At 44.8% G+C, this 25,645-nt stretch overlaps 1 protein-coding gene across 30 annotated transcripts in view; it reads left to right on the top strand.

Moving 5' to 3' along the window:
• The window catches only part of LOC126427195 (THAP domain-containing protein 1 B-like), a 443,316-nt gene that overhangs the window by 359,677 nt on the left and 57,994 nt on the right, over positions 1–25,645 (top strand). For 5 of the 30 annotated variants that reach the window (XR_007576584.1, XR_007576580.1, XR_007576575.1 and 2 more), the window contains one exon: positions 12,823–12,891. The exons of 21 other annotated variants lie outside the window; for them this stretch is intronic. Coding sequence is in view for 4 of the 9 variants with exons in the window: in XM_050089428.1 (XP_049945385.1) it covers positions 11,829–11,977 (149 nt within the window). In the remaining 5 variants the exon portion in view is untranslated. Of the gene's footprint in view, positions 1–11,828; positions 12,053–12,822; positions 12,892–25,645 lie in introns of those variants that run through there. 4 more of the 30 variants (XM_050089428.1, XM_050089430.1, XM_050089431.1 and 1 more) reach the window with 1 other exon arrangement.

The raw sequence follows: 25,645 nt of genomic DNA, 5'->3' as shown, positions 1-25,645 counted from the left end.
TGTGGACTGGTCTCCTGTATATGCTACAGTTGGTGTTAATTCAAAATTTAATATATTTATCAATGAAGTTACAAGCCTTTTTGAAGAAGCATTTCCTAAAAAATCAGTGAGAGAAAACCTGTGCAAATCTGGAAACAAGCCTTGGATTACTAAAGGCATCAAAATCTCTTGTAAAACAAGAAGAGAACTATATGCTGCAGCCAGGAGTTCAAATGATAACAGTAGGATTACACACTATAAAATCTACAGTAAAGTTCTGAATAAGACAATTCAGGCAGCAAAGAACATGTGCTTGAAGGCAGAAATTGACAACTCAAGCAATAAAGTAAAAACTATCTGGAAATTTGTAAAGAAGGAAACCGGGAAAAATGCAGTTTGTAGTGAAAATATCCAAATCAAAAGTGAGGGTAATCTTGTTAGCGATCCAAAAACAGTTGCAGACACATTCAACTACAATTTTTTAACAGTAACAGAAAAAATAGGTTTACAAGGGTCCATGAAGCAAGCCATCAATCTTTTGAAAGCTAGAGTACCTGGTTTAGTGCAACACATGAAGGTAAAAACAGTCACTGTTCAAGAAATTGAAAGAGTTATTAAATCCCTGAAAAGTAAAAACTCTGCTGGAATTGACAACATTTCTAACAAATTATTAAAATACTGCTCCAGCCATGTAAGTAAAGTCCTTTGCCACATTTTTGATGCATCACTTAAGCAAGGAATAGTTCCTGAGAGGCTTAAGTATGCAGTTGTAAAACCGCTGTATAAGAAGGGGGATAAGACGGATACTGCTAACTATAGGCCAATATCACTACTGACAAGCTTTTCGAAAGTTTTAGAGAAACTAATGCATGCCAGGATAGTTAAGCATCTCAGTGAACACAATAGCTTCAGCAAAAGTCAATTTGGGTTTCAGAAAGGTTTGTCAACAGAAGATGCAATATTTGCATTTACTGGCAAACTCTTGGAATCTATCAACAAAAAACTGAAAGTGATTGGCATATTTTGTGACCTAACAAAAGCATTTGACTGTGTAAATCACCAAATTCTTTTACAAAAAGCTGCACATCTCGGTATAAGTGGTGCAGCAGGGAAATGGCTCGACTCATATCTGTCAAACAGAAAACAAAAAGTTGTAGTAGATAGTCAAGTTGGTGTCCCTATATCTTCAGAATGGGGTACCATCTCATGTGGAGTGCCGCAGGGCTCAGTTCTGGGCCCCCTACTTTTTATTATATTTATAAATGATCTTCCTCTCTCTACGGAATATTGTAGATTCACCATTTTCGCGGATGACACTACACTACTTATTGATAATTCGGAAGATAAGCTTGAGGTAACGGCAAATAAGATTTTAAATGAAACGGTGAACTGGTTCAACATTAATGGTCTTATTTTAAATTACTGTAAAACAAACTACATTCAGTTCCACAAAACATCCAAAGATGAGGAAATATTTGTAAAGGTAGGTGAGCAGACAATGAACAGGGTAGATTCCTCAAAATACCTAGGCTTGCATATTGATAGCAAACTGAATTGGTCCAGCCACATCGTGGATCTGTGCAAAAGACTAAGTTCAGCAACATATGCATTGCGCATTGTTTCTTCTTATAGAAATATGGAAACCATGAAGTCAGCATATTATGGTTACTTTCATGCAATTATGGCATTTGGAATTATATTTTGGGGAAATCAGCCACTGGCTAAAAAAGTACTGTGTGTACAAAAAAGAGCCATAAGGATCATGTGTGGAGTCAATCCTAGAGCCACATGCAGGAATCTTTTTAAGAAGCTTGAAATACTTACATCCACTGCGCAATATATATTCTCATTGATGTGCTTCATAAGGAAAGAAAAATCCATCTTTAAGCTGAATAGTGCATATCACAGTCACAATACTAGAAGGAAACATGATATCCACTATGAACAGCCAAATCTAAGTATGGTGCAGAAAGGAGTCCATTTCAGTGGCTGTAAGATTTTTAATGCCCTCCCTTCAAGAATTAAGTGTTTGATAGATGATGATCTCCTGTTCAAAAAAACCTTAAGGCAGTTCCTATTGCAAGGATCATTTTATACATTAGAAGAGTTCCTGAACTACAGTGTTTAACATCTCTTGTATTGTGAAATGCCCAAATTTGTGTTTGTAATACCGAATATTTTTATTGTGAACATATATTTTGCAATATTTATTTCTTTGTAACACTTATTATTTTGTAATCTTTATCTCTCTCTAAAATGTATTTTTGTAGTGGGACCTAAGTTACTGTTCACTGTTTTTTGTTTTGTAATCTCTATCTATATCTAAAATGTATTTTTTTGTAGTGGGACCTAAGTTACTGTTTACTGTTTTTGTTTTGTTTTATGTATTACCATAAATTCTGGCCAAAAGCTTGTAAAATTGACACGTTCCATATCCTGTGATACTGTCACAACATGGATCACCGGAACAAGAGATAAATAAATAAATAAAATAAATAAATAAAGTCTTCCCTTGGCAGCCAGAGACTGTGGCCGCATCTGCGAATGTTGTGTTTGTGTGTTGTGTTGTGTGCTGTTTAAATCTAATGAAAACCTGTTTAGCTGAAAGCTGTGTTTGACAGTCTTTTTGTTGTGCCTATCTGCGAATCAGCGACTCCACTTTGTGGTGGGTAGCAACTATCCTTTTCATAAAACTGTGTAACACATATCTTCATGTTTCATTGCTGTGACAAGACGAAGCAATCCAGGTACAGTTACTGGCATCACTATTCTAAACCAAACAACTGCTTTGGTTGTTATAACCAGTGCTCGATTTGTGATGGTATGCCATACTGATACCTCTGACAAGCCAAAGTACTGGTACCTCTTCTTTTTTATAAATCAAGCACTGGTCATAACTGTTACTACTTCAACTTGTTTTATTCGAGATCATGTCACATCCAGAAGGTCAAACCAAACTGAACTTATCTAGTAGGAACTGTTGTAAATAAGTGTTCATTTTCATAGCCCATTATGTACTCTCACAGACTGATCAATCTGAAGTTACAAGCAGAGGAGAGGTGATGCGTGGAATGAATCAAAGAAAAAGAACTGAACACATGCCAAATAAGAAGCTGTGTATCACTGGCCGAATGTGTTACAATTAGCTCATTATACCTTCTTTTAAATATATTCACAGTGAATCTTTGATGAGGCTCAAGTTGCACTCTGGCACAAATTTTCACATGTCACTAATATACCTAATACAGCTGATGTCTAATAGTTCACAGTAAGCAAACAAATTTTGAATAATTTAATATATTATAACAACATTCCATGCAGAACCAATCACAACACAGATTCATGATTCTGTAATTACTTTCTGTGGGTGGGGACGGGAGCAGGGATTGTGAACAACACATGTATAAGATGGGACAATACAACATATGTAAAAGACATACCGGTAACTCCTTTTGCAATAAACAAATTTATTTTACTGCTGTTGTTTTTAACATGTCATACTAAAAAATCACATTCACTGCAACAGTAACTCCAACACAAGAGATACACGTGTCATTCACGGCAGTAAACATTTTATGACATGGGTTTTCACAGTGGAATGTAAACCATTTCATTTTCTTAAAGTGTATCTATGATACTACTACAGACAGTGATATAACATTATTAATATATTACCAGACACATTAATTTGACACAGATGGTAAAATAAAAATAATGATCTTGGGTACTGGCTGTTGCCTATCTCTAGTAACCATCCCAGAAAATATAGGGTGTTGGCAGTGAACGTTTGGTTGTGAAATCCTGTAGTCACTCTGTTGTGGTACTGGATTTGCAATGTGTTTCTGAAAATACATCAGAGATATATTGAATGAATTATTGCATATTTTAAGATAGAACCTGGCAGTAACAGAAAGAACAAACGTGAGTAGAATAACATCATTAGATGTCAAATTAGAATAACAGCAATACATGTCAAATTAGAAAAGAATTATGTATGTACTGATCAGCAATATGAATTTTGTATGTAGAATACACCACTCTGTGGCCAATTAGGTGCAAATCATTTTCAAAAAACTCCTACATTTAACTACGTATTAAGTTGTTAAATGGTGGCACATTTAGTCAGCTAATCTGATCATGTATTGCATTCACACTGCAACTGGACAGCTGAAGATAGTGATGCTACGGATTTACCGACACTCATTATATAGGTACGTGTTCTAATATCACCTTCACATTATATACATTTACTAACATTTCTTGACATAAATAAACCATCACAACTTCAAAAGAATAGAAATTTATTCTACTCATTCATCATCCGACCAAGAAGGTGAAAAAGAATAGAAATTTCTTCTACTCAACCACCAAGGAAGTGAACCTACAGGGAGTAAGTGAAGGTAAACATTAACAAAAGACAACCAAACATTGTTTAAGCTGTACACTATATTAACAAGAAACCATCACAATACTGCTTAATGCTAGTTCTTTTTATGCCAGTTAAATGTGTTCTAGTGAATTAGAAAGGAAGCTGCTGCTACTTCAGTTACATTAGTTACCTTCAGGATGCCTTATAAGAAACATGATATTTAGTTCATTAATCAAGTATTTTTTAGAAAAAACAGTAACCTACATATGTAATTACATAGGACAGTTTACAGCACACTACCTGCCGTCCACCTAAAGTAGGAATGAAATCCTTGCACTAAGATAATCAATGAAAGGAGTCACTACTGACGCATTTTTTAAATTTTCCTTTGAATTTCCTGAGATAACTAATTTCTTGATGTATGTGAGATGGGAGCTTCTCAAATATCTTCATACCATAATACATAACTTTGTTACATCTTTGTTAAGGATGCAAAGTTTACACAAAAGTTATATTTCTGTCTTGTATTGATAGTGCAGATCAAATTTCAGCATGAAATGATTTTTTCACAACCACACTACGCCTTGATTAAAGTAACTGTGATTGTGGGAGTGACTAAGAGTCAGCCAACTGCTGTTCTTTCTTGACACCTATGTGCCCACTATAATGACTGATTTTTAGGCACCACACAGCTTTCTCAGCTGCAGTACGATGCACAGGAAGGCGAGAGCCAACTGTTGCTCTATCCACAATCCCCACTGATGTACTTCCCACTGCTGCTGACAATGACAACAATAAATCTGAAAGTATGTTTTGCTCTATTTGCATTGCATGCGCAGCTCTTGCTCATTTCATGTGGAACGATGTAAATAATGAATGACCCTTCACCACCATAGCTGTCTGCCACCCATGAGGTTATTTTAATCAAAATTTAGAAGAAAACATAACAATTGTTTATCACTAAGTCTGCCAAAGGTTCACAAAAGCGTTCAACAACAACCACAAAAGTTTTCTTATATAATTCACTAGCATAATCTGAGAGGGGACGACAGAAGCGTCCGATCCCACGCGTCGGCTTTGACCCGTGACGTACGGGTGTTGTCGTGTGACGTCATGACGGCGCGGAGTTTGCCTTGTGAGTGTGGCGTGTTTGTAGATGTCGTTGTGTTGTGGTTTGTTGTGCTCTCTTGTGGTGTGTTCAGGGTTTTCGTTTGTGTGCTATAATGGGCGCAGTTTGGTTTTGCTCATTATCCAGAATTGTTCGAGTGTCGGCTGTGTTTGTAGTGGAATTCGTTTCATTGAGTTAACGATTTTGTGTTAAGCTTAATATAGTGTTGTTTATTGTAGATAGTGTGGTAATTTTAGTAAAATTAATCAGTTGTTGTTTTTTGTTCAGGAATGGATATGACGGATGCCACCACAACAGTAGTAAGTTGCATACAACACAGCTATGAAACTAAATCTGCCGTTTATAACGTTCATGAGTACAACACTTCACTTGCAGCTTTAGTACATACCTCACAGTCTAAACAGATCCTATACATTTATATGCTATGGGAAAATACGATACTCTAGCCACAATCATTTTAACCGATCAGCCTGTTTGCATCCCAGAATCCGAATGTACATTACATTTCCTGTTTTCTCTCTAACAATTTTGTGTTCCGCTTTTCGTCCCTTAGAACTCACAATACCACAAAGCCCATTACTAAATAGGATGTACTTGCCTGGATTTCCAAAGCTGTGCGCCGTCGACGAAAGAAAAGCTTACTGTAATTTAAATACTGGAGCGAGGGAAGGCGATAGTACCCTTGGAATTTCATACAAAAAACTAAACTATCATGCAACCATTAAATCGATGAAATTTACAGACTGGGCAGACAAGGAAGATAAACACGAAAATAAAAGAAAGGTGGTTGCTTTACTGTAAACTCGATATTGGTTTAAAACTAAGTTTCCGACTTCTTCGAAAGTCGAAGTTTGGAAATACAACCAGTCTACCCGACTCGACCCTTAGCTTGAGGAGTTGCTTGTTGGGAATTACTGGGAGAGACAGGGGTATATACAAATACGTCAGCCCCATAACGCACTGGCAAACCATATTGCTGTTGATAAGACAAATGTTGGAAGGAGAAGATGTATTTCACGTATAGTAAAGCACTGCAGAGATACCGATACTTTTTTTTTTTTTTCTTTATTGTTATTTTCAAACCCGTACAAACAGGCAGGCTGTCAGCAGCATGGTACGCCGCTCTTCAGCCGTAAAGGAGATAAAGAAAGAACAGAAAGAATACACAAATGTGACATAACGGTGGGTAATAAAACAGTAGACACATAAAGACAAACACAGAGCCGTTCACACTCGACGATAATTCACTACAAACTGTTGTCACGACGCACTAACACTGAAGATGGCGATGGCACAGGTGAACGATGGAGTATGACGGGAACACTGAACACTAAACATGACGGCACTCACGAGACACTGATGGCGATGATCTCCGGCGAGCGAATGTCCACTCAGCGTGTACGAGTCCGGGGACCTGCCAAGAGAGGAGTTGGAGGAGGATGAATGGGAAGGGGAATGGGAGAGGGGGGAGCAGAGATGCCATGGGCAAAGGAGAGAGGGGGAGGGAGGAAGGGGGAGGGGAAGCCCGGAGGAGAGGGGAGGAGGGAGGGGGGAAAGGAAAGAGGAGGGAAGGGAAGGGAAGGAGGGAGGGTGCCTAAAGGAGAGGACACAGGAGGTGGGGGGGGGAGGATCAAAGTTGATAGGAGGGGTAGATGCAGGGGAGGAGGACATCATCAGGGAGGGGGAGCTGGCGGAAGCCACCTTGGAAGAGGGTAAGGAGGGTGGAGAGATGGAGACCGGGTGGGACGTGGGAATACAGGCGCGGCAGCGGGCGGGGGTGGGAGAGGATCGGGGACACGAGCGGGTGAGGAGGATCAAGTTTACGGGAGGTGTACAGGATCCGTATCCTTTCAAGGAAAAGGAGGAGGTGGGGGAAGGGGATGAGATCATACAGGATCCGCGTGGGGGAGGGGAGACGGATGCGATAGGCAAGGCGGAGAGCATGGCGTTCAAGGATTTGGAGGGATTTATAGAAGGTAGGGGGGGCGGAGATCCAGGCTGGATGGGCGTAACAAAGGAAAGGGCGGATGAGGGATTTATAGGTGTGGAGGATTGTGGAGGGGTCCAGACCCCACGTGCGGCCGGAAAGGAGCTTGAGGAGACGGAGTCGGGAACGTGCCTTGGCTTGGATCGTCTGGAGATGGGGAGTCCAGGAGAGGCGACGGTCGAGGGTGACGCCAAGGTACTTAAGGGTGGGAGTGAGGGCGATAGGACGGCCATAGACGGTGAGATAGAAATCAAGGAGGCGGAAGGAAGGGGTGGTTTTGCCTACAATGATCGCCTGGGTTTTGGAGGGATTGACCTTGAGCAACCACTGGTTGCACCAAGCGGTGAACCGGTCAAGATGGGATTGGAGAAGGCGTTGGGAGCGTTGCAGGGTGGGGGCAAGAGCGAGGAACGCGGTGTCATCGGCAAACTGGAGGAGGTGGACGGGGGGTGACGGCGGCGGCATGTCCGCCGTGTACAAAAGGTACAGAAGGGGGGAGAGGACGGAGCCTTGGGGCACACCGGCGGAGGGGAAAAAGGTGTAGGAATCGGTGTTATGGATGGTGACATAGGAAGGACGGCGGGAGAAAAAGGAACCGAACAGACGGACGTAGTTAATGGGAAGGGTAAAGGCTTGGAGCTTGAAGAGGAGGCTGGAATGCCAGACGCGGTCATAAGCGCGTTCGAGGTCGAGGGAGAGGAAGATTGCGGAGCGACGGGAATTAAGCTGTTCAGAAAGGAGATGAGTGAGGTGAAGGAGAAGATCGTCGGAAGAGAAGGTTGGCCGAAAGCCACACTGGGTGACAGGAAGGAGGCGGTGCTGGCGGAGATGCTGGTGGATGCGGCGGGTGAGGATAGATTCCAGGACCTTGCTGAAGACCGAGGTAAGGCTGATGGGACGGTAGGAGGAGACGGCGGATGGCGGTTTGCCAGGTTTAAGGAACATGAGGATACGGGAGGTTTTTCACAGGTCGGGGTAGTAACCGGTGGACAGGACTACATTGTAGAGCCTGGCCAGGGTGGAGAGGAAAGAGACAGGAGCTTCACGAAGGTGACGGTAGGTGGCACGATCGTGACCAGGAGCGGTGTTGCGTTTGGTGCGGAGTGTATCAATGAGATCCCGGGTAGTGATAGGGGCATTGAGTTCCGTGTGTGTAATGTTGTCCAAGTACTGGAAACCAGGAGCGAGGGGAGGGACAGAGGTGTCAGTTCGATCGCGGATATCCGGGAAGAGGGAGTAATCGAACTGGGGATCATCGGGGATGGAGAAAACATTGGAGAGGTAGGAGGCAAAGTGATTGGCCTTACTAAGGGTGTCAGGGAAGGGGTGATCATCGTGGAGAAGAGGATAGTAGGGGGAGGGTTTAGTTCCGGTAAGGCGACGGAAGGCCGACCAGAACTTGGACGAGTTGATTGGTAGGGTTGCATTTAAACGGGTGCATGTCTGTCGCCAGTCCCGGCGTTTCTTAGCCGCGAGCAAATTACGAACGTGTCGCTGGAGTTGCCGGTGGCATCGTAGTGTGTCCGGGTCACGCGTGCGGAGGAAGGCACGGTAGAGACGACGGGATTAATGGAGGAGGAGAATGGCCTGTGGGGGAAAGGTAGGACGGTGGGGGTGGATGGCGACAGTAGGAACGTGGGCCTCCACGGCCTCAGACAAGGTCTGCTGGAGAAAGGAGGCGGCATGGGTGACATCATCAGGGTGGCTATCGACCTGGGTGGAAAGGGTATCCCGGTAGGCATTCCAGTCGGCTCGGGAATAGTCGTGGACATACTTAGGGGGATGATCAGTATGAGGATCGGGGCGAGGGCGATGACCGTCTGAAATGGTGAGGAGGACAGGGAGATGGTCGCTACCAATAGGTTCCAGGACATCCACCGTTATGCGGCCAAGGAGGTTGGGGGAGGAGAGGATAACATCAGGAGTGGAGTTGGATTCGGGACGGGTATGCTGGGGGATGGGGACGAGGTCGCCTTGAAGGGTGGAGAGGAACCGATGCCACCGCCGTAACTGGGCAGCGGAACGACTATGGATGTTGAGGTCGGCGGCGATCACGTAGGAGGAAATGGTACGATCGACGTGGGAGAGGAAGTCGAAGGGAATAGGAGCGTTGGGGCGGACATAGATGGTGGCGCAGGTAACGGTAAGGCCGGGGAAGAAGAGACTAAGGATCAGGTGTTCGGTGGGGTCGTGAAAGAGAGGTTGGAGCCGAACGGGGATCTGGCAGTGGTGACTAATGGCAACTCCACCACGCGCAATTGGGAGGGGAGTATCAGAGCGGTGGAGGAGGTAGGGCGAAGTGTGAACGGTATGGTGGGGTTGGAGGAAGGTTTCATTAAGGAGGAAGGCATCCACGCGGTGGGTGGCAAGGGTGTGCAGGAAGAGGTTCCTGTTGGCGGGTAGGGAGCATATGTTGTTGAAAAGGATACGTTGCTGTCGCGCCATGACTGGGATTTAAACGAGGGTGTCAAGACGGGAGAAGGTGAAATGGGCCTGGTTGTTGGAGTAGGTGGCGTACATTTTGAGGTGGAAAACGGATCGGGCGGCGAGGGAGATCTGTTGGAGGGTGTGTGGGCGCTGAAAAGGATGTACATTCTGCAGGACAATGCTGAGGAATCGGATGATGTCCTCAGCGGTAGGGGGTGGGCGAAGGGAGTTGCCGGGAGGGGTGGGGGCGTCCAGAGGGCGGACAGGAACAGTGAGTTCAGGAGTGGTAGGAGGGGGTCGGGCCTTACACTTCTGGGAGTAGGTGGGATGAGGGAGGTTACAGGTATTACAGGAGGGGGGGGATTGGAGGTTAGGGCACTGCCTGAGGAAGTGCGCTTGCCGACAATGCGGGCAGGTGGGGGCCTCGCGGCACTCAGCTGTGGGGTGCGCGTTATAGCGCAGACACCTCTGGCAGTGCAGGGATTGAGGAGGGGAACGGGAGGTGTCGACCTTGTACCGCTGGTTAAAAAGGAGGGCACCCTACTTCAGGAGACGGTCAATGGAGGGGGCGTGCTCAGAAAAAACCCGCATAAGGCGGGTGGGGCCGGCAGCGTTATGTATGCGGCGAACCGCACGCACCTCCAAATGGGGATGCGCCTTGAGCTCCGCCAACACCTCCTCCTCCGTGATCACTGGACTAAGCCATCTTGGAAGCAGAGGAAGCAGGGGTGCCACTGGGGCGCCTGACGGCGGTGGAGGAGGTGTGAGGGATGGGAACAACGGGAAAGTGGCTGGGAGGGGCACGTCCCGGGGCCGGAGTCGGCGCCGGAGATGGTGACGGTGACAGTGAAGGCGAAGGCGGCGGCGACGATGACGATGACGGTGGCAGTGGCGGCGGTGATGGCGAAGGGGACGGGAAGAGCTGGGCGTGGACAGTGGCCCGACGGGCCACCACCCGAGCTGAAGCTGCAGTGACAGGCTGGGGGAGTGGGGGGAAAGGATCAGAACGAGAGGAGCGAGAGGAAGAAGCGGGAGAGGGGGCGACAAAGATAGAGGGTGAAGGGAGAGTGAGGAGAGGTGGGATGGAAGGAGGGGTGTGGGACTGGGCACACCAAGTTATAGTGGTGGAGGCGGCGGAAGGGGAAGTATAAACTATGGCGGTGGTGGTAGCGGTGGCAGCGGTGGTGGGGGCAGACATGACGGTAGAGAGAAACAAGAACGAACAGAACGAAGAGGAAAGGACAGAAACTGGGGACAGACAAAGACGAAGACGGATGAAGACGAAGACGGCCGTAGACCAGGGTCAGGACGGCGGCGACGGCGGCAACCAGGCGGCGGTGGCGGGCACCGGATGGCGGCGGCGGCGGCGGCGGGCACCGGCGGCGGCGGGCACCGGCTGGCGGCGGCGACGAACAGACAGACGGACGGACAGCAAACGGCGGCGAACAGGCAGACGGACGGACGGACGGACAGCAGGCAGCAGCGGCGGCGGCGGCGGCGGCGGCGGACAGCGAGCAGGCAGGCGGACAGACGGACGAACAGAGACAGCAGGAAGCGACGAGCAGGCAGACACACAGACAGGCAGGCAGGCAGACAGACAGACAGACAGACATACACAACCGCCGTAGACGGAGATTACAACCTGAGAGTAGCCCAGGCGTTGCAACCTGACGTCGTCGACTGAGGGGATCCAACCCTCTGGATACCGATACTCAATTTGGGCTCACGACCCAAAACTGGCAAACTCTTTACAGTTTACAGCACCTTTGGACTGTCCACGTTTAAAGAAACGTTCGTGAAAATTTATCGTAAAGGGTACTTGTAATCAGTTTACAGATTAAAGTACAGGTTCCTTAATTTTCTTATGATATTGTTAAATATCTAAGATCGTTAAACATTGCTATACGAATCTCATGTTTATCTCTCTCTATTTGCAGATGCTGTACCATCAAAGTTGCCAGGAAGACCTACGTATTTATCTTCAAAACAAGCACCAGCTCGAGAAGATCCAGAGGGTCGCGAACGTTTGGGGAACCAAGCACTTGAGAAAGTCATTGAGCAGAGTGTGGGATCACACAAAAAATGATGGAGAAGAGTTCATTTCCTAGTTTAGAAGATTTTAAATCAAAATTATCTGATTGTGAAAAGCACAGTGACTGAGTCACGGGTGTTAAAGGATGCTCCTTATCTAAGTGTTATGTGTCATGTCGTTATAAATAGTGATTTAGTGTTAAGTGCATTTGTGAAGGAAGCTGAGCTAAATTGTGCTGATAAGATTAAATTATCAAACCAAGTAAGTGATACTGGTACAGTTAGCAATATTTTGAAAGAGTTGTATGTGATGTTTAATATAAATGAGGCTCCATTTGAGGCAAGTTTGTCTTGCATTGAAGACATTTTGGAAAACTTGTAAGAAAAATTACCAGAAAGTGAGCATAAAATTAAATTTTTGAAGGAACAAGTTTCATTTCCAAGATTTAATAGTCCAACAGAGATTAGGTATGGGAGTGTTTCAATGATTTTATGGTCATTAGCCTATTCTATCAGTCCACATGCATATAGGTTTTTGACGAGTGCTCGTAATTTTTCCATTCCAAGTCCCAGTACTTTGTCAAAACTTTGCAGTAAACTTCCAACTAACCCAATCATTCAACATCAGGGTGAACAGTTTCTCAGTTACATACCACAAAAAGTTGGTGCTTTATCTGTGAATGATAAAACTGTCCTGTTGATGGATGAGATTTATTTAAAGTCACAACTTGACTATAAAGGTGGCAATGTTGTAGGTGGTGCTTTTAACACAGATGTGGTTTTGTGTGCAACTTGTGCTTATGTTTTTATGATCCAGAGTATGCATTCAGTGTACAAAGATGTGGTGCATATTCTCCCAGTTCACACAATTCAATTAAACTAGAAGCAGTGGGATTTCAGGTAATAGGAGTAGTAGCTGACAATAATGCTATTAATAAGAAAGCTATTTCGTACTTTTCTCCTCCCCCCCCTCCCTCCTAGTGTACAGATAAAATATGTTCATCCTGAGCAGACATCTGCAGACCGCCCAATTTACTATTTTGTAGATACTGTACACATTTTAAAATGTAAACGGAACAACTGGGGTAATGAAAAGGACCAAATTATATGCTTTCCTTCTTTTAGTGATAGCTTGAAGGGAGGTCTTGCTTCTGTTACAGCACTGAAGGAACTACATTTACTAGAAAAAGGTGAACTATTGCAGTATGGCAGCACTTTAACACTTAAGTCACCATATCCAAATTCTTTTGAATGGCAAAATGTGAAATTAGCATTGCGTATTTTTAATAACACGACAGTTGTTGCAATGCAACAACTAGGTGCAAGAAAGAATTTGAAAACTGGGAGAGTATTGCCACATTTGTAAAAGTAATAAGTCAGTGGTTTGATATTAAATGTTGAAACGCTGCTGAAGGGTAAAAGGCTAAGAAATGTTTACCAAGAACAGATTACTCTCAATTCAAAACATATTCATGACTTTTTGAGAAACTTTCTCTCGTGGTTGTGTTCATGGGAAGATTGCAATGGAGGAAAGAAATTGACCAGAGAAACATACTTTGCTCTCAAACATACTACTGCAGCCTTTATTGATTTTAGTGAATACTGGCTGTGTGAGAAGAAGAGAACATATTTGCTCTTTGGGAAAATACAGACAAATAGTTTGAAGGACAGGTTTGGGAAATACCGCCAACTTAATGGGGGAAGTTACCATGTATCGCTAAGGCAGGTATTTGGAACAAGGAAAATTAAGGGCCCAGAGTATGTTTCCTCTTGTATTAAAGTCCAAAGTGTTTGGTGATGTTGTAAGACCTAATTATGTTGATGCTGCTTGTTGTAGAATCCCAGGCTATCAAGATATCGACAACCCAGAGCTATTAAATGTAGTAGTTGATGATAGTGATGTTGATGAAATAGACGAAAACATTTGGCCATTACTCCATTATATTGCTCACACCAAGTGCATCTAAAATAAATTGTCCATATTGTGAAGGGTTTGTAACATCCGAAGAAACAAGACAAGCAGATGATTTGATAATGGCAAATGACAGGGGAGGTTTAACATACCCTAGCAGTGATGTAGTCACATGTGTTTCCTATGTATACTTAACACTATAAAAAATTCTTAAAGAAAAGGAAAAATTTGTTCCTGCAACAAGTAAGTCAAAGAAATGTGCTTGTGAAAGAAGCAGCCATTAATGTGCCAAAAGACTTCTTGGTTTCCATTGTTTAAAAGGCCACACTCTTGAATCTATCATACATTGTATATTGACTTGCAGTGCAAATATTTTACTAAACAACTTTGTAAAACGAAAAATGATGTGTGTGTGACAAAAGATGTAAGTATTTATAAAAGAATGAAAAAGTCTTGACATCTGACTCCTTGTCACAAAAAATTGTGAAATAAATGTTTTCTGGACGTTTACTTATTAAAGTGAAGCTTGTTAAGTATCACATGCCCCTTTTTCATAAGTTACTAAATGAAAAAACTTTTAATAAATGATTTACATTATTTGCGGTGAATTTTTAAGGTCCTAGTGTAATGTTATTAACAATCAAGGAAAATCATTATTACTTATGTAGTCTAAACTATCATGTGGAAGGTTACCTAATTATAAAATTGAATATGCAGCAAGGCAATGCTGTAAGTGCTTAAAATTTTACATCGCATAAAAAGTAGGTAGTGGTAGCTGAAAAAAATAGGATAAATGATTTATATTATTTGTAGGCGAATTTTGAAGGACCTAGTGTTTTTTAATTCGAGGAAAATCATTATTCCTTAGGTAGTCGAAATATTGCGTTGGTTACCTAATTGTAAGATCTAATCAGCAGCAAGGTGACGCTATAAGTGCTTAAAATTCTAAAAAGTAGGTAGTGGTGACTATATGAACTGCCTTTGAAGATACAGGATCCAATATTTATATAAATCTTTTTCACTCAATCGTGTTACGCCACAGTTCATCATTTACAATCTAGGTGATACAGTATGCAGTACTCTCTTAGTTGAAGGTTTCATTGTTTTCGTTACTTCTATCATTAGTCAAATAGCGAATGTGCATTCCATTCCGCTACTTCAGTGCTAGTTTCTGAACTCAGTCGCAGAGCTGTGATGTCACAGCAGGCGTAGCGAGGCTTTGTTCCTTGGTGGTGTTGATAGGAGAACTACGATTAGGTTTGTTGAAACAGTCGCCGGTGGGCTCACACGCATGGTTGTTTCAAACAGAAAACGTAACGCAAATCGGAGGATTATGCCACCCGGGCTACTCTCAAGGTGCTTTTGCCATCTGTCTGCCGGCTACTTGCCCCACATCCATCATTACCTCATGAAGTGCCTCCCACTACCTTAAACAATGTCCTAACCTTGGCCTCGTCCTTCCTGCAACACCTGCTACGAATTCCACCCCACCCACTCCTCCAAATGCAAATCCTGAGCTCACTGTCCCCATTCACCACATTGACCAGCCCATCCATCCCATCAATTTCCTCCACCCTCCCCCTACAGCTGAAGACATCTGGTTCCTGTCCATTGTTCTGCAGAATATCCACCCACTGCAACATCCCCACACCCTCCAGCAGATCTTCCTTGCTGCTGCTCCGTCTTCCATTTCAATAGCTACGCCACTTACTCTCACAACCAGGCCCACTTTATCTTCATATGCCTAGACATTTCTTTAAGCTCCTCTCTGCTCTTCCCCTCCCACTCTGCTGAGCTACTGACAGACAAAACAACGAAACTATCGTCTGAAGAACACGTGTCTGATTTCTACCAAACACATACAGGCCCATTCTGAGTGCTGCGCAGATTGCCAAAAGACTTCGTGATAGATTGGAACGGAAAGCCGGGTTTTTCTTAGTACGAAAACACACAGCAATCACAGACAATTCTAGCTACTTAACCCATGGCAGCAAATGGATAAATGTATGTACAATGATGCTGGGAGTGGAATGACAAATCGACATGATTGGGCTGAGCGCCCTTTATTTGACAAAATAATACTAATCTGGAATCTAGATTTCTAGCTTTTATGATGGTTTTTATGCACTCAGGCCCCAAAGAAACTGGTATAGGCATTCAGATCCACAGATACCATTCACCACATCAACCAGCTCTGTGCTGCATTGTGCAGCTACCTACTGCCAGGTACTCCATATCAATGACATCATGAGAGAGCAGAATGGGACGCTCCACGGAACTCACAGACTTTGAACATGGTCAAGAATTCACAGACTTTGAACATGGTCAAGTGATTGGGTATCACCTGTGTCATAAGTCTGTATGCGAAATTTCCCCACTCCTAAACATACCTAGGTGCACTGTTTCCGATGTGATAGTGGAGTGGAAACTAGAAGTAACATATACAGCACAAAAGCGTACAGACCGACCTCGTCTGTTGACTCGCAGAGACCGCCGTCAATTGGAGAGGATTGTTATGTGTGGTACGCAGACATCTATCCTCACTGTCACACAGGAATTCAAAACTGCATCAGGATCCACTGCAAGTACTATGAAAGTCAGGCAGCAGGTCAGAAAACTTGGATTTCATGGTCGAGCAGCTGTTCATAAGCCACACATCACGCCGGTAAATGTCAAACGATGCCCCGCTCGGTGTAAGGAGAGTAAACATTGGACGATTGAACAGTGGAAAAACGTTGTGTGGAGTGACGAATCACGGTACACAATCTGGCGATTCAATGAACAGGGTGCGGGTATGGCGAATGTCCGGTGAACGTCATCTGCTAGCGTATGTAATGCCAACAGTAATCTTCGGAGGTGGTGGTGTTATGGAGTGGTCGTGTTTTTCATGGAGGAGGCTTGCACCCCTTGTTGTTTTGTGTTGCACTATCACAGCACGGACCTACATTGATGTTTTAACCACCTTCTTGCTCCCACTGTTGAAGATCAAGTCGGGGGTGGCGATTGCACCTTACAACACGATCGAACACCTATTCGTAATGCACGGCCTGTGGGGGAGTGGTTACACGACAATAACATCCCTCTAAAGGACTGGCCTGAACAGAGTCTTGACCTGAATCCTATAGAACACCTTTGGGATATTTTGGAATGGTAACTTCGTGCCAGGCCTCACCGACTGACATCAATACCTCTCCTCAGTGCAGCACTCCGTGAAGAATGGGCTGTCATTCCCGAAAAAGCTTCCAGCATCTGATTGAACGTATGCCTGCAATAGTGGAAGCTGTGATCAAAGCTAAAGGTGGGCCAACACTGTACTGAATTCCAGCATTACCGATGGAGGGCGCCACGAACTTGTAAGTCATTTTCAGCCATGTTTCCGGATACTTTTGATCACATAGTGTATGTTTCGTAGGGGGAAACTGCTGTTAATTTTCAAGCTTTTACGTGAATATACTTTGCGCATCCTTTTGCAAGCGAGAAGATATCGTGAAGTACGATTGGGAAAGGCTGTAAATTAACCATCTATGTCCCTTTATTGAGTCCAGATGTTGAACAGAGAGAATGTTAAATACGCTGACAGAAGAAAAAATCGCACCAACAAATAATAATTACTGTGGAGTAATGAAATTTCTTGGCTAAACTTGCTTTGGTGACATATTTCAGTGATTAACACTGCAAGGTCATAGGTTAATTTAAGTGCAAGATAAGCTGTCGCAAATCAAAGGGATAGTACACTATTAACCAGCGTAAGTTCCAAAATGTTGATTGAAACCATGAAAACGTAGACGTATTGTGTTGTGCAGGTCTCAGGTGTCAGTGTGTGGGGTGGAGTTCCATGTCTGTTGCACTGGGTCGGTCAATAACGGTATGGTTAATGCTGGTTGTGGATAGCACTGGATCTGTCGTCCGATGATGTCTCATATGTGCTCGATCAGACAGATCGGTGGTGGAGCACGCTAAAGCAACATGTCGATTCTCTGAAGAGTGTATTGAGCTACAATAGCTGTGTGCGGTCGAGTGTTGTCTTGTTGGAAAACACCCACTGGAATGTTCTTCATGAATGGCACCACAACAGATCGAATCACCGGACTTACATACAAATTTGCGGCCGGAATGCGTGGGATAACCACGAGAGTGCTCCTGCTGTGATACGAAGTCGCACTCCAGACAAAAGCTCCAAGTATAGGTCTATTGTGCCTATCACACTGACAGGTTGGTTGCAGGTCGTCAGCTGGCCGAGTCCTAAATAACACACGGCCATCACTGGCACCGACCGACACAAGAAACTCTCATGAGGAAACACAGCAAACTGCACCCTGCCATCCAATGAGCTCTTGCTTGACACTAATTAAGTCGCAAATGGCGATGGTTTGGGTTCAGTGGAGTGCACATTACAAGGCGCTTGGCTCGGAGCTGCTCTTGAGGCAACTGGTTTCTAACAGTTCGTTGTGTCACTATAGTGCCAACAGCTGCTTACACTCCTGGGGCAGACGCAATACGCTGCGCCATAACCATACGCCAAACACGATGGTCATGTCTCTTGAAAGTGCCAATGTGCCTGTCTGGAGCTCATTTTTCTTGTGACTACATTTTCGTGACCACTGCTGACAGCAATAATGTACAGTGAGCACTTTCCAGCTTAGTCTTTTTGCAGTATCACAGACAGAACATCCAGCTTTGCGTAGCCCTATAATACAGCCTCATTGAAACTCAGTGAGACATTGATAATGGCATCTTTGTCTCCTTAAAGGCATTGTTGTTGGCCGCTGCGGCCGAGTGGTTCCAGGCGCTTAAGTCCAGAACCGCGCTGCTGCTATGGTCGCAGGTTCGAATCCTGCCTCGGGAATGGATGTGTGTGATGTCCGTAGGTTAGTTAGACTTAAGTAGTTCTGAGTCTAGGGGACTGATGGCCTCAGATGTTAAGTCCTATAGTGCTTACAGCCATTTGAACCAGTTTTGAAAAGCATTCTTGACTAACATCAATTCAGCACACCCAATAGCAGAGGTAACTGAAGCTACTAGCACCACCCTTATGCGACTGTGACGCAATCTGAAAAGACATAATCTTTCAGATGTAGAAACACACCTGTCAGCTTTTGTTTATAATGCACAACGCCTTCTTGGTGTTGGTATTTTCTTTCCTGTCTATGTATTGGTGATCCTTCTACTTCACTATATTACCTGCTTTCCGTATACAGAAACATATGAGCTAACATGTACCAAATGCAAACTCGTAGCTACTCCAAGTTTTCAATGCAAACTTTTGGAAATTCTTGCAGTAGGTTAGTTAATTCTGAACTAGCACAATAACTACAACCATAAGTAAAATCAACAGTTATACTCTACAAATGACTGTGAGATGCATGGCAGGGGGTACGTCCCATTGTACCTGTTATTAGGGCTTTTTCCTGCTCGATTCGCACATGGGGTGCGGGAAGATGGATTGTTTGAATGTGTGCAGCAATTATTCTAATCTTATCCTCACTATGCCCCTGTGAGCAATACGTAGCGAGCTGTGTTATTTCCCCAAGCCGGTCTCCCGTCTCAACATCCTAGCTTAAACCTCACCATGTCGTGGCAGCATCGTATCTTGTTCAGTAACATCCATTCTCTAGCTACCAACAACCATCTCCTCATGCACACCCTCCTGACCCACTACGTGGATGCCTTCCTCATCAATAAAACTTTTCTCTAGTCCCCGCGTATCATAAGCACTTCGCCCTACTTCATTCACTGCTCCGATAATCCCTTCCTGATTGCACGTGGCAGAGTTGCCATCAGCCACCTACGCCAGGTCCCTGTTTGGCTCCAAATCCTCCTTCGTGACACCACTGAACATTTTAACCTCAGCCTCTTTTTCCCTGGCCTCACCATAACCTGTGCCACCATCTATGTCCGTGCCACTGGCCCCATACCATTTAACATCCTTTCCCACATTGACTGCACCTTCTCCTCCTACGTGATTGCCGCCAACATAAACATCCGCAGTTGTACCACCGCCGAGCTAGGATGGTGGTATCAGTTCCTCACCTCACTTCAAGCTGATTTCCTTCCCATCCCCCACCACACCTTCCCCGAATCCAATACCACTCCCAACATAGTCCTGGCCTTACAGTGGATGTTCTCGACCCTATTGGTAGCATCCATCTCCCTGTCCATATCGTGACAGATGGGTGAAACCCACGCCTCGCTCCATGCACCGACCCTCCCCAAAAGTTCGTCCACGACTACTCTCGTGCTGAATAGACTGCCTACCGGGCGACCCTAGGTACCCGGTTTGATGACCACCCTCTGGCCATCCAGCATCCTGATGATGTCACCCATGCCACCTGCTTTCTCCACCAAACCCTGTCTGAGGCTGTTGAAGCTCATTTCCCCACTACCTTCATTCACCTGCACTGCCCCACTTAACCCCCACAGGCCATCCTTCTCCTTCATGAATCCTGCCATCTCTACCATGACTTTCTCCACACATGGGACTGGGACACACTCCATCGCCACTGGCAACTCTAGGGTGGGATCCGAAACTTGCTCGCTGCCAAAAAACGCTGGGACTGGCACCAGCACCCACCTAAGTGATACTCTCCCTATCACATCATCCAAGTACTGGTCAGCCTTCCATCGCCTTACTGGATCTAATCCCTCCCCGCAGTATCCCCTCCTCCATGATGATCAAACTTTTCCTGACAACCTCAGTAAGGCCAATCATTTTGCTTCCTACCTGTCCAATATCCTTACTATTCCTGATGATCCCATGTTTGATTACTCCCTCTTCCCAGATGTCTGTGATTGTACTGACACCTCCGGTCCCCCGCATGCCCTCAGCTTCCAGTACTTGGACCACATCCCACACACACCTCTTAACATTCCCATCACCACACAAGACACCATAGCCACACTTCACACTAAACGTTACACCATTCCTGGTCACGACCCTGTCACCTACCACTATCTCTGTGAGGCACCCATATCTTTCCTCACCATCCTGGCTGTGCTCTGTAATGTGGTCCTCATGATCGGCTACTACCGCAACCTGAGGAAAACCTCCCAGATCCTGATGTTCGTCAATCCTCCCAAACCACCCACTGATGGCTCCTCCTACCATCCCCTCACTCTTCAGCAATAACTTGGAGTCCATCTTCACCTGAAGAATTCACCAGCACTTCCACCTGCATTGTCTCCTTCCCTCTATCCAATGTGGCTTCCAACCCTCCTTCTCTGTTGATGACCTCCTCCTCCATCTCACCCACCTCCTCTCCGGCAAACTAAATTCCCATCGCTCCACCATCTTCATGTCCCTTGACCTCAAACGTGCATACAGCCGTGTCTGGCATTCGCACCTCCTCGACAGCCAACTAAATTCCCATCGCTCCAGCACCTTCATGTGCCTTGACCTTAAACTTGCATACTACCATGTCTGGCATTCCGGTCTCCTTTTCAAGCTCCAAACCTTCGCCCTTCACATCAGTTATGCCTGTCTGGTCGCCTCCTTCGTCTCCCACCACCCTCCTATGTTACCATCCACAATACTGACTCTTATATCTTCTACCCTTTCGCCAGTGTGACCCAGGGCTCCATCATCTCTCCTCTTCTTTACCTCCTCTATAAGGCGAACATGCCATCACCCCACCCCATCCAACTTCTCCAATTTGCTGATGAGACTGCCTTCCTTGCCCTCGGCCTCACCCTCCAATGCTCCCAATGCCTTCTTCAATCCCACCTTGACCAATTCACCGCTTGATGTAACCAGTGGTTGCTCATGATCAATCCTTCCAAAACCCAGGCAATCATGGTAGGGAACACCACCCCTATCTTCCGTCTCCTAGATTTTTACCTAACCATATATTGCCACCCCATCAACCTCACCCCAAACTCTAAAGTATCTTGGTGTCACCCTCAACTGCCGCCATTCCTGGACCCCCATCTCTGGGCAGTCCAAGATGAGGCCCGTACCTGCCTCTGTCTCCTTAAACTCTTCTCCACCCAAACATGGGGTTACAACTTCTCCACTCTCTTCCACACTTATCAATCCCTCATCTGCCGCATCCTCTGCTATGCCTATCCCGCCTGGGTTTCCGCCCCTCCCACATACTATAAGTCCATCCAAATCCTTGAATGCCATGTGCTCTGCCCTGCCTATTGCATCCGCCTCCCATCCCCCATGTGGATCCTTTCTGACTTGATTCCCTTCCCGCACCTTCTCATTTTCCTCAAACAAATTCTTTACACCCCCTGCGGACTCGATACTCCACACCCACTTGTCTCTCGCCTCTGCGTCCACCCTGTCCCACTGCCATGCCTGTATTCTTGCGTCCTGCCTGCTCTTCATCTTCACACTCTCCACACTCTCGGCCAGTGTGGTTTCTGCCGACTTCCCCTCCCTGTGATGTCTTTGTTCCCCCATCTAGCCATCCTACCAGCTCTAACCCCCTCTCCCTCTCCCCCTTTTATCCTCCTGGTCTCCCTCTCTTCTACCAACCTTCCTTTCTCCCCTCTCCCCTCTCCCTTGTCTCCCTCTTCCTCCACTTCTCCTCCCAGGGCTTCCAACACCTACCCTCTCCCCTCACCCCACCCTTCTCTCTCGCACTGGCTCCTTCCCCTTCTCCTTCCCTCATGCCTTTTCCTTACAGTCAGTGGCAGCCCCCCCTTCTTCAGTGTGTTGGTTACCTTTTCGCTGATGATCCTCACCACAGTGGTTCAGTGCACCACTGTTTCTTCAACAGTGTTTTTCGGTGTCCTTCTACGTTTGTGTCTCCAACTGGATGTCTACATTTTTTTTAACTGTTGACCTCATTTGTGTATACCAAGCCTACAGACGAACGACTTCATTTCTATAGTGTTACATATTGTCACCATGTTTTTCCCTACATATATTTTCTATTGTTTTCTATTGTATCTAATGTTGTACCATTTGGCTGAAGAACCACATATGTAGGCCGCTGCAGGTCCATCTCGTGTGAGGAATGAAATAAGAATAAAGGAACCAAAAAGGAAAAAAGTTATTGAGGGGTAATGAAAGTTTTGGATATGACCTCATCCTCTTCCCCCACCTCCTCCTTCTCCTCCAACATTTACACATCCTTTACACTGTCCACAGGCTTGTTCCTTCTCACCCCCTGGTTTCCTCCTTCCTCTCCACCCCTCGCCCATTGCCGCGACTTTATCGCTATATCCCTCCCTCTCTTAACCACCACATCCTCCATCTCCTTCATCAGGGCAATTTCTAGCACCTTCCAGATTTTGAACTTTGCTGTGACATCTACGCTTCCTTCCAACTGTAACCCCCATGTCCTCCCCTCACTCCCATCTCTACTCTCTTTTCCCCTCCCTCCCTTCTTCGTCCGTCTTTCCTCATATGTATGCCCCTGGCAGATGCTCTCTGTCGTCGTCATCAGTGTAGTGCATCAGTGTTGTGTTTGCTGCTGTTCTCCTGTAGGTCAAGAGGTGTGATTTTGATTGTGTGCTGGACTTGTACATAGTGTTATTGTCAGTGATTGTTATGTGCTACACTGTCCGTCCATACATTTATGATCCAGCATGTTGTTTTGTTTTCTGTGCGCTAATTTGTTACGGTTTTTATCTCCATTTTTCAGTCGACCCCCTTTCGTCTGTTCTCTTCCATCATGTTCCCCCTTATTGTATGTATGTACGCCATATTCTCTCCTTTATGTTATTTTAAATGTCTTCTGTTGTATGATTAATGTCTTTTGGCTGAAGAGCAGCGCAAACGCTGCTGCCAGCCCGCCCCAGATGGGGCATTGAAATACAATAAAGAAAAAAAAAATAGTTTTGGACGGCTCAGTGTAATTTTGTGGTCTGGGCCTATTGGTGCAGAGAAGAACTTGGTACGCATGAATAAACAGAAACTGGAGAATCGCCATAGGTAGAAACGCAGATGACGAATTCACGGGTTGCATCCTTCAGCACTGTAATAAGGCAATTATGAGATCCGTTACATTAAATATTACAATTTAATTAATTACAAGTGGCAACTAACAGGTGCTGGCAGCTATGTGTGCCACCCGCTGCTTCTGCCCAGGTGACTTGTCTCATTCAACCGAAATACCATGTTATCGCCTGTAAAATGTGCAAACTGATTGTTTCTTCGCTGTGTCTCTCAAGTCGTTACGCGTTTTTCAAAGGAATGATAAGTAAATGTAAAGCAAACTGAAAGCAGGCAATGAAAAGTCCATCGTCCCTTTGTCAAAACCGTTCCATAGCCCTAAATTTTCCGTCATGTTGTTGATAAAGATTCGGTTAAGTGTCTTAGGGTTGATGATGGGGAAACGAAAACAGTGGGATGTACAGGTATACTAGTTAAAAGCTGACGTCGGCAATTCTTTTAAGTGCGGTACTTGGAGACACACACAAATAGCTTACCTGTATATCGTAGTATTGAAAAAACAATCCATAAGTTACGTAGTCGACACGTGTTCCATCTCTCAGTATATATCCCTCCATCGCTCCTATATATGAGCGTGTAATACACATCAAAATTCTCGTCGGAACCTTGTCCATTATTTAATATACATTTTATCAATTTTCTTTGCACTTTTACTTCTTGTGAGGGAAAATGTGTTGTGTATATTTAAATATGGCACGAACGTTAACGTAAGGTTAACTATAGGTCCATATGTTACCACCACATTTATTAGGTATTTGTAAAGTCAACCGAATTATCATCTTTTACCCTAACGTATACCTTAGGATACGTTACTGATCAGTGTGTCGTCACAATCAAGATTTCAAGGGGGTAGGGTGAGGGGAGGGTGTCTGATATCAGTCTTCCCAACCGTTGTACAGCGCTAAGTAGCTTCTTCCACGCACTTGACAGTGGTTTGAAAAATAGGCACATCTGTATCTACGTGAATACTCTGCAGTTCACATTTAAGAGCATGGCGGAAGATTGATCGAACCACTTTCAGACTATTTGACTACCGTCCCATTCTCGAAAAGCTCGCGGGAAAAACGAACACTTAAATCTATTTGTGCGAGCACTGATTTATCTTATTTTACTAAGATGATAATTTCCTGCTAACAAAATAATTTCCGGTTCAGAGGAGAAAGGTGGCGTTTGGATTTTAGTGAAAATCACTCGGCGAAAAGGAAAACACTTGGTTTTAATAACTGTCAGCCCATCTCGCATATCATACCGATGACACTTTGTCCCTCATTTCGCGATAAGAGAATAGGAGCAGCTTGTCTTTGAACTTTTTCGATGTACTCTGTCAATCCTATCTCGTAAGGATCCGAAATAGCACAGCAATATAAGCAGAAGAGAACCAACAAGCGTAATGTAGTCGATACCCATTGCAAAACCACGGAAAGTGTATCACATCGTTTCCTACTTTTAGGACCCAGGAATCTGGCTAAAACCTCAGAGATGGAATTTTGAATGACTGTAAAAAGTTTAGTGGACAATTATGATGAGATTTCTGAAGATCGTATCCTCGCAGAAATTTCCCACATGAGAAGATTTCTGCAAACTGGCAAAGTTCAGAAAGAAGAATCCATTTTTGGACATTTTTAAGGTTCTTATAGTTCGTTTTTGAATATGGATTTGTCGAATCTGTTCACATCCTCATTTTGGTGCTGAAGTTTTTCTGAACTTGGTGTGTTTCAGTGGTGTCACATCAAAGGAGTTATTTAAAATTCAAACTAATTAATATTATCTTTGGTCTACCATGAGTCAAGCACGACAAAAATCATTCACATATCCAGATGCCGATAGTATCGCGTACACACGGCATAAAAGGGCAGTGCATGGGCAGAGCTGTCATTTGTAAACACGTGATTCATGTGAAATGGTTT

Source organism: Schistocerca serialis, chromosome 11 (genome assembly GCF_023864345.2).
Source record: "Schistocerca serialis cubense isolate TAMUIC-IGC-003099 chromosome 11, iqSchSeri2.2, whole genome shotgun sequence".
In the NCBI taxonomy this organism is placed as follows: domain Eukaryota; kingdom Metazoa; phylum Arthropoda; class Insecta; order Orthoptera; family Acrididae; genus Schistocerca; species Schistocerca serialis.
The sequence above is the reverse complement of the archived record's forward strand: the minus strand, read 5'-3'. Positions and strand labels throughout refer to the sequence as shown.